This window comes from Phalaenopsis equestris, unplaced genomic scaffold, assembly GCF_001263595.1.
Source record: "Phalaenopsis equestris unplaced genomic scaffold, ASM126359v1 Scaffold000362, whole genome shotgun sequence".
Classification (NCBI taxonomy): domain Eukaryota; kingdom Viridiplantae; phylum Streptophyta; class Magnoliopsida; order Asparagales; family Orchidaceae; genus Phalaenopsis; species Phalaenopsis equestris.
Window position 1 is genome coordinate 67,811 of NW_018164804.1, and position 9,285 is coordinate 77,095.

The window sequence follows — 9,285 nt, forward strand, 5'->3', positions numbered from 1 at the left end:
TCCCTGTTAGGGAATCAGACTTGGGAGATGACAGAATTTCCACCGGGGAAGATGACATTGCACAACAAGTGTGTGTACCGGGTGTAGACTACGCTTGATGGTAGTAAAAGGTACAACTATACTTATTGAAAAAAAATTTCAGCAGAGGCCGGATATTGCCCATGTTGTGGGAGTTATAAACAGATACAAGAGTAAGTCAGGAAATAGCTTGAAGGTACAAGAATATGTTGACATTTATATGTCAACTAAGTGTGTTATTTTGAGAAATTGAAGTTGTGCTCGACTTTAGTTGGTCTTCTAGCGTAAAGACACGGGGTTTTGAGCTGCAGTCGTGGAGGATATCACGTTTGAATAAAAGGGTGACGCAGCTAGGGGATGATACAACTAACGTATCAGTTTTCAAGTGGGAGATTTGTTGTAAATATGGAAATCGGTCCACTGCTCAAATTGGCATTTTCTCATGTTTGACAGCAAATTGGATTTGATACTCGAAATTAATTGTTAAATTAATTGTTCTTAATTCCTTCTATGATTTGTTGTAGAAGAGAAAATGAAATAATTAATGGGCTTCATTAATTATTTGATCAATTTCTTAATGGGTCTAATGACATGATGAAATTAATAAATATGCATGCTAACTCCCTTATAATCTCTCTCGGCATTTGATTGCCCTCTGTCGTTTCTTCTTCTTGATTGTGGCTCTCGGGTAGAGGGAGAGAAGATATATATTAATCGTCGAGACGATTGATGGATGTAATCCTCAAGCTAATAAAATTATCTGCAGCTCCGTGGACGTAGGCAATTTGTTGAACCACGTAATCTGTGTGTTTCACTATTTTCTGTTTTGTGATTTTTCTCGATCCGATTTTTCGTTTTATTGTCGTCGTTTTTCACAACACCCTCTATTATATTCACTTTATGTGTTGAAGTTGAGGTGAAGTACGAGTATTGGGAGGAGTTATTGCACTCATTAGAGATGTTAGAAAATGTAGCATCGGAGTGTATGGTCATAGGATGAAAGTTCTTCTAGGTCTTCTTCCAATTCTAGAGTTCGACCTTCTATATCTATGTCATCTATCTCTGAGCGATTGGATAAACTATAGGATGATACTACTATCATACAGACAAAAATGTATGATTTGGAGGATAGGGAGGAACATATGGATTGACCAAACAAAATTGAATAAGATTGGCAAGTTTTCAAGCCGCTCAGTTGGAGATGTGCAGGAGAAACCATGGTTAGGAGAAAAACGACTGGAGGACTCCATCAAGCGGGCTATTAAACTATCAGAGTGTAACTTCTTTCAACATGGTCAGGAACAACTGGCCGTCGACTTAAAAGAGGTGAGGTGATCGATTGAGTCTTTGTAGGAGTCGAAGTGAGAAATCCTGAGCTTCATCGGGGGTATTGTTTCCAAGATCTTTCAGGAGAAGGCGCTCCCCATAACCAATCGAGCGAACGTTCCCACTTGTTCCACCTAATGTGGGACTACCGACGTGGATGCAACGCTGTCTGCCGGTTGGGAATCTTCTGGTCCTTCGGTTGGTCGGTCATTTGGCCAACTGTGGGGGTGCTGGCGGATTGTCGAGGGAAGCCTTCTAGGGGTGGTTTTCGCGAGACTCTCCCTCAATTGGTGGCGGTCGGGCATTTTGTAGGATTATGACTGCCCAAAGATCCTCGAACTGGTTCATTATTTGCATTCGTAGTCCTTGGACATCTTCATGTATGTCTCAACACACAATCTCTCTATTGAAATCCATGAGCACCATTTCTCTCTGCAAGGGTTCTCTTGCTTCGCTTCTCGTCTGTGGCATGTCTATGCTTACCGCAACACCTTTTATGATGTTCAATCCTAAGTTGTCTTTTGTGAACACACATCGAGAGTTAGAGCTGGGAGGAGAAATGGAAAGAGAGACAGAGTAAATAGGAAAATTCCTATGGTGAAACTGGGGAAAGAGACCATTTATTTGTCTTTTTTTATTCATTTATAGAGACGTATTTGTATAATTACAGAAAAGATTGAAATGTTATGAAAATCGTCCTTAATGCGATGAATTGTGTTGATCTTATACCAAAAAAGTATTACAATTCAAATTTGAGTATGACGGTAACCAGCCGATCGACTCACTTGGGTCTGAGAGATTGAGGCGACATGTCAATGAAATCGAGCCCGTTGAAGTAAAAGTCGGTCGGTCGACTGGTTGTGATCAGACTCCCCTGTAAGGAGTTTGGGCGGTCGGGACTGTGATTCGTCTATTGAATCTCTCACCACAGTGTGTCAGTTAACTCCAATTTGAAGGTTGGTCGTTGAATGAACTGTTCAGATCGTGCCCTATTGATCCAATGCATCGATTACCCGACCACTACTCTAAGTCGCGGATTGCTTCGAGATTTGTGTTGGTTTTTTCAGTTCTTGTATATAGAAGCACTCATTAATTTTTCAAAAGTAAAATATACATTTCATATTAGATTTATAACATCAAACTAGTATAAATATAAATATTGAATTTTTAGGTATTCCATCTGTAAATAAATAATAAATGTGTATTTTATAACTGATGAATCATATGCAACGACAGTTTCAAGGGCAAGGCAACCGTCGCGAGGGAAGCCGATACTGGCCTGTCTTCATCTTAGGGCGGTAGGAGCTACGAAGCACTGATAATTTGGTTCTTGAACAAGGAATAGTTTGGAAGATTACGATTCTTGCTGTAGATAAGAAGACAACGCTTCGCATAGTCCGGAATGGTGCCGCTTCTGACGACGATCGCCTCCATCCTGAGAGCTAGGTATTCTTTTTCTCTCTTCGGCAAGGAAACTATTGAAAAAGAAGGTATGAGAGTGGCTTCTCTATTGTAAGAGTTCAGTTGAAGAAGGGTTAGATGGGTATGAGAAAGAACTAGAGAGATGCCCAAGCTTTTGTCTCCTATAAATAGGTTCTCTAGACGACGAAGACTTGGGAGATTATGGCTTTGTTGGCGGAGATGATTGTGCATTTCATGATCGGGGATGGGCAAGGTTTCGAGAGCTGTTCGACTAGACTCCATTATCATATTGAATGTTAGGTTTCCCTTCGTTTTTTTATCCGATTTTGTTTGGGAATAGGAGAAATATTATTCAATCATCGAGAATGAAAAAGAATAGAAAACCCATTATCATATTGAATGTTAGGTTTCCCTTCATTTTTTTATCCGATTTTGTTTGGGAATAGGAGAATTATTCAATCATCGAGAATGAAAAAGAATAGAAAACCAGGACAAAAAAAAGGATCAACACAATAAAATATAAAGAATTTTGCGCATAAAGAAAAATTCTATAGAAATTGAGGAAAACTAAAAGTAAAATCACCAAAATGTTTTAATGAAATAAACCGCAAATATTGAATACAATAGGTATTTTTTTCTTCTTGGGGGCAAAAATTAGGCTCCAGAGCTCTGCACTTTGTTGTTCATGCCTACTTCAAAATTTCATGCGAAACAATAGGTGTGTTTGGCTGCAAGTAGGATTTAGCATTTATAGAATTTATTAAATCCGTCCGTTGAATTCATCCTACCTCTGAATTTAGTAAATTCAGATTTAAGCCGAATCGAAGCTAAAATTTAGGACCTACATCTGAAAATTCATAAATTCAGGAAACTACTGTATTCTAGCATTTGGCTTTATTTAGTAAATGGAGTGATAAATTTTAGACTCTGGATGAGGTTCAATCTAGTCTGAAATGGAGGTCATCATATGGTCTATGTTGTATTTATACAAGTTTTGGGTAAAAAAAGTATCTAATAATTAGTTCGAGCATGAATGAAGTAAAAGGTTAACATAGATGTGTGGTTCAAGTGTAAAAGATTAATTGAGGAATGATTGTGTTAGAGTGGCAATGAGATGGCATTTATTGAAGGTAAGTGGAAAATAGACATAGGCTTGATTTGCCATTGCTCTTTTATTGTGCTATGCTATGCTTGTTACCGAGCAAAACTAATGAATGTCTGATAAAATTAATATAATTATGATTTAATATCCGATTCAAATCCCTTTTCTTTTGCTTGGGTATGATATGCTTGTTTTTTAAAACACACAAAACATCTAAAAATATTTTTGAGTTCTTTTAAAAATAAGTTGATTTGTTTTAAAAACAAAAAGAAAAGTACTTTAAACAAATATGTTCTTAAAAATAAACAAAAATAAAAGTAAAAAACAAAATTGATCTCAAATAGGCCCCAAAGGTGCTTGAAGATAGTGAAGATTAACAAAGGGGGAGCAGAAAACATATAATGTATTTGCTGGATGTATAAGACCACTTCTGGTGCAGTTCTCCCATTTCATAAGCTCTGATTATATTTCAGCAATACATTACTAGGTCCATATTCTGCGTAATGATAAAAGAAGATTTTTTTTATCATCTAACTAGTAACCCAGGCAATTAATTCAACAAATTTTGTAGCTTTTTAACAGCACTGCAACAAAAAACCAATTCGACTTCAGTTCAAAATATATCGTATTGATGAGCGATGAGTTCAAATGACTCTAATACATATTTTGTTAATTTATTGCAATAAACAGCAAAGCCGCATACTTCAACTAGAAATTATAGATGAATTCCACAATTAAGTTAGTTTTTTTCCCGTTCTTAGTCAACTATCCGGTGCACCTCATGGGCATGTAAATCGTGATGATTTTCGTCACTCCTCATGTTTTCTATTTTAATTTTGATTTTCTTATCATCACTGGCTGTTGTCTCTCTGAAATACGCTGCTCTTCCTAGTTCTTCTACCTCCTCAATAACAAGCTCCAGCCTTGCAGCCATCTCTACTAACAAGGAAGCAAAGGCTGCGAATGGAAGCGCCTCTGAGAACTCTAGGGTAGTTATCGCAATCTTACTCAGAGTCGGCCTTAACTGCTTTTGCTCGGTTAGCCCCCTTGGTTGGTCTGCAACCCTGTTGTTCTTCCATTGTTGCATTGCTGATGTATCGGTTTTAAGCGAAGGCAAAGCAACGGCGGACGAAGTCATATCACGCTTCAGTTCTGCCACCTTCCTCGCGTTTTTGGAGCCTAGAAAAAGACGAGGGTGAGATTTGATCGCGGAGTTGAGGTCCCGCAAGGCTTCGTGGAGATGGTCGGAGAGGACGTCGTGAGAGAATAGACGGCGGTTACTTATGCTGTAAGCTAGCTCAATGAGGACCTTCGACACTTCTGATGCGACTCGCATGCATGGGTCTCGGAACAGTAATCTTACGGATTTGGGCGCCTGCAACAATTGAAGCTTTGGCTTAATATGAGAGAGAGAGAAGAAGGATGGTATGAAATGTTTAGAAGAGTCAAGAGACAAAGGGGCCGAATATATGTACCAACACAATGCCCTAAAATGGCCAGACTAATTTGTTTGTGCAACTAAGAGCAAGTAGATAGAAATAAGTAGGACCGTCAAAAAAGCTCGTTGTTCGAGAACAATTCGTGTTCGGCTCCCCCAAAGAGTTCGTGTTCGATTCCTTCAATAAGTAACGAAACGAACACGAATAACTTTTTTCCATTTGGTTTATAAATAAATCAAACACGAACAATTATGTGTTTAATGATGTTTGAATCATTATTTTTCGAAATATAAAATGACTTAAAATAATTATATATAAAAAAATTATCATATTTTAAAAAATTAAGTCCTATAAATTATAATATATAATAAAATAATAATAATAGTATTTTAATATTAGTTGTATAAATATTATATATTTATATAATATAAGTTATATAATTAATATAATATATTAATATACTATATATATAAACAAAAAAAAAAACCCTAAGCCTTTATTATATCAGATTTGTTGATTTGTGTAGGTAATTCTTGATCTTTTTCTTTTGATGGGGTATTTTATTTGAGCAATGATGTTTTCCAATATTTTCATTAAAATTCAACCTTATAAATGTTTGATGCAAAAACATTTATAGTATTTAGAAGAGATTTTAATGAACTTTTGTCAGATAAGTTCTGAGCTCAATTTCTTTTTCATTTACTTGTTTCTTGTTTCTTCTTTGTTGTCTCTTTTGTTATTGTTTTGTTTTGGCTTTTGGTTGTTGGTTTGTAGTTAGATGATTACTACTTGTTAGGTAACATACATATAACTCAAGTTTTTATTTTTTTTTTCATGGCCTAATTAGTTTTTTCTTTTGTCTTTTTTTTTTTTTAATTTACAGGTACATTAAAATTATGATATAACGAAATTTGGAGGAATGAAAAATTGGTGTTGGAACTTGGAACTTGGAAGATATAAATAAAAGGTCGAGTGCATTTTTTTATTTGTAATTTATTCTTAAATTGTTGTTTTATTACTGGTTGTTTTATAATATTGATTTATACTTTTTTAAGAATTTGAGTTTGAAACTTTAATTATATATTTCATTTGTAATTTGTTTTTAATAATTTATAATAATATAGTTGAAGAAATAACATTTTTTTTAAATTGAGGGATATTATTTATTTATTTATGGTAATTTGATAATTAATAATTAATTTTTTTTTAAAATTTAACAATTCAATCAATACAAATAAATTTGAAAGATTTTAAACAATTCAATCAATTTGAATAAATCGAAGAATCCAAACATTTCAAGCATTTCAAACATTTCGAATTAATTTCAAACAAATCGAACCGAACACTAACAATAACTTCATGAACAATGTCGAACACAAGCTCTGTTCGTTCGTGTTCGGTCTGTTTACACCCCTAGAAATAAGAGTAAAGTGCCAAAAATGCCCTCTGCTATGGGGTCATTTTAGTCCCAGTGTCTATAAAACTGCAAAATTGTTCCAAGGCTTTTTAGTTGGGGTTAAAATAATCTCCGTGGTAATTATTTCAGCTCATATTAAAAAAAATCTTGGGACTAAATTTTTACTATATAAACTCTGGAACTAAAATGACTCGAGTAAAGAGTCTGAGAACTAATTTGGTACTTTTGTTGAAAATCAAGAGATCATAATTAAGCACCTGTATCTCTGATTGAAGACAACCATGAAGCGCCACAGCTGTGTACCCAAAATGTCTAAGAACTGTGCCAAGCTTCACATATTGTTGCCATGGGTATTTGTGGCAGTGCCTGGTTGCCCTGGGTTCCCAGCTTGCAAAGGTTGCCTGGCATATTTACAATGTTACCATTGGGTATGAAATGCAATATGGAAAAAGTTGCACAAGACTATACTCACAAGTGTCTCATCACTAAATTTGGAGTCCAAAACTGCCCTGTAACCTTTGTAAATTGGATCCTCAATGTTATCTTCACTGACTTTATCATCTTTGTCATGGAAATACACTTCTACGCAACCTGTAAGACTCATCTTCTTAGTTTTATCCAAAAATTTGACTTGCAGAAATAGTATATTTTCATACCTTCGATTGATTTTGCTAATGCTTCAAACTTTCTGGCTGTAGACCTATGGAGATCCTCTCCTGACCAGTTGGGGAATATTAGAAGGCTCATGAAGAGGCAGATACCGCAACCGATGGCAATGGTGTAGAGGCGTTCCCGTGCCATGTGCAGCACATTTTGAACTCTAAAGCTTGATACCGTTATCAGATTGAAGGTTAGTAGAAAAATCACCACTCCGTAGTCATAGTTCTTCTTTATACATGGAAAAAACCTCAAATATGTTGACATGAAACCTGTAACAGTGAATCAAAGATAAATATTTTTGAGTATAGAGAATTGTTTTTCACTATAAACCAGGAAAGTATGTAGGCAATTACCTACTAAAAACACTGTTGTGCCTATGAAAACTGCACGGTAAACCCTTCCTGTTTCTTCCGCCATGAATTCTATGAAAAATGCTAGAGAGCCGGCACATAGCGTCCCGAATCCTCGATTCAAACCCTTGCACAAAGTTGCACCTGGCACAGAAAACTGAAAGCTTAAACATTTGATACAGAAGAAGTATAGAATGAATTCTCACTTTTTAATGACTGATTAGAGATCAGATTTTAAGCAGACCTGCAGTGAATTCAAGCACCACAACCACTGTGATCACTGCCCACATTGAGTTCTGCCCAACTCCCTCAAAAAGAGGTTCCAACAAGTAGAGGAAGGAAACCAGCGTTAATGCTACACCGACCTTGAGGGCATGGATGACTCTCCTTGGGTCATCTTTTCCCACCTTCCATATGTTCCTGCAAACAGAAACTGGAAGCTTTTTAACTTTCTTCATCTGTGTGCTGATTCTGGTTTCTTCTTTCTGGCTATGATCTGCTTTCATGATGATTGGCATCAGTAGGAGCACAAAGAAATTTGCTTTATAATTTGGAGAAATTTAGAGAAGGGTATTTGAAACTTAAAAAAAAATGGTTTTGGTTGAAGAAATCATATGTATACGTGAAACCATAGACATCTTATATATAAATTAGGAAATTAGGAGATCTGCCCATCATGTGGTGAGTTTGTGTAGTTGCGCATCATTTTCTTTTAACAAAGCATGCAACTGTAAGAGTTGATAATAACTTACTTCACATGTTTCCTGCTAGTAATCACAGCAGCAGGAGCTTTCCTTTCTTCTTGGTCCAAAATTATACTGCAGCGTGCAGATCTGTGGCTCTAATTCCTCCCTTGGCGTTTAGCTGAAAATATAATGCAAATTTTACTTACATCCGACAGAATTTTATGTATTTACATATCTAACACCCAAAGTATGATATTTACATTTTTTTTTTTTCACTTTGTTATATACATACGCATGATACGCATGAAAAGGGTGTATTTCACTTTTAAAAATATAGTGATGGCGGTGCTTTTGATATACAGGTTAAAAATTTGAGGGATATCCATTGAATTTGATTGTTTTTGTTTTAGATATGTAAATACATAAGAATTGTGTGCTATGGATGTAACTGTCGCAAAAAATAATTTGAGGTAAAGACTTAAGTGATATCATTATTGCTCTAGAAACTTCACTCTCTCCCTTATTAATTAGTTGCCATTCCCTACCACTTAGTTTTTAGTAAAATGATAGTAATATGTGAAAATCTTTGACATATATTTTGCATGAACAAAATAAATAAAAAAATAAAATTTAATGATACTTAAAGAAATTAAATGAACTTTTTTTCAGTACAATTCAAAAAATTTAGATGAGAACATTTTTATATCTTACATGACTTATTTTTCCTTTGATTTTGGAAGAAATTTTTTTGTTCTCTTTGGATTAATGTTATTGCATCAAGAATTTGTTGAACCTATATGCTAAATGTTATGACTTTTAGTTGAATATATGTATATATGTATGTATGTATATATATACATACATA

At 35.2% G+C, this 9,285-nt stretch overlaps 1 protein-coding gene and 2 long non-coding RNA genes across 3 annotated transcripts in view; 2 read left to right on the forward strand and 1 right to left on the reverse strand.

Moving 5' to 3' along the window:
- The first annotated feature begins 2,580 nt into the window (after nucleotides 1–2,580).
- LOC110026292 lies at nucleotides 2,581–7,494 on the forward strand. The gene is made up of 3 exons (XR_002294186.1): nucleotides 2,581–2,790; nucleotides 6,191–6,274; nucleotides 7,423–7,494. It is a non-coding gene; the product is annotated as an uncharacterized LOC110026292 (long non-coding RNA).
- LOC110026291 (aluminum-activated malate transporter 12-like) lies at nucleotides 4,209–8,659 on the reverse strand. The gene is made up of 6 exons (XM_020727176.1): nucleotides 7,979–8,659; nucleotides 7,738–7,878; nucleotides 7,381–7,653; nucleotides 7,197–7,315; nucleotides 6,982–7,125; nucleotides 4,209–5,243 (listed from the first exon to the last, which is right to left on the reverse strand). Exons 1-6 carry the CDS (start codon nucleotides 8,250–8,252, stop codon nucleotides 4,626–4,628), a joined length of 1,569 nt encoding a protein of 522 aa, XP_020582835.1. The 5' UTR covers nucleotides 8,253–8,659; the 3' UTR covers nucleotides 4,209–4,625.
- Nucleotides 7,498–9,285, forward strand: part of LOC110026293 — a 9,899-nt gene continuing 8,111 nt past the window's right edge. Inside the window, exon 1 of the long non-coding RNA XR_002294187.1 lies at nucleotides 7,498–7,574. This is a non-coding gene — a long non-coding RNA (uncharacterized LOC110026293). The remainder of the gene's footprint in view (nucleotides 7,575–9,285) is intronic.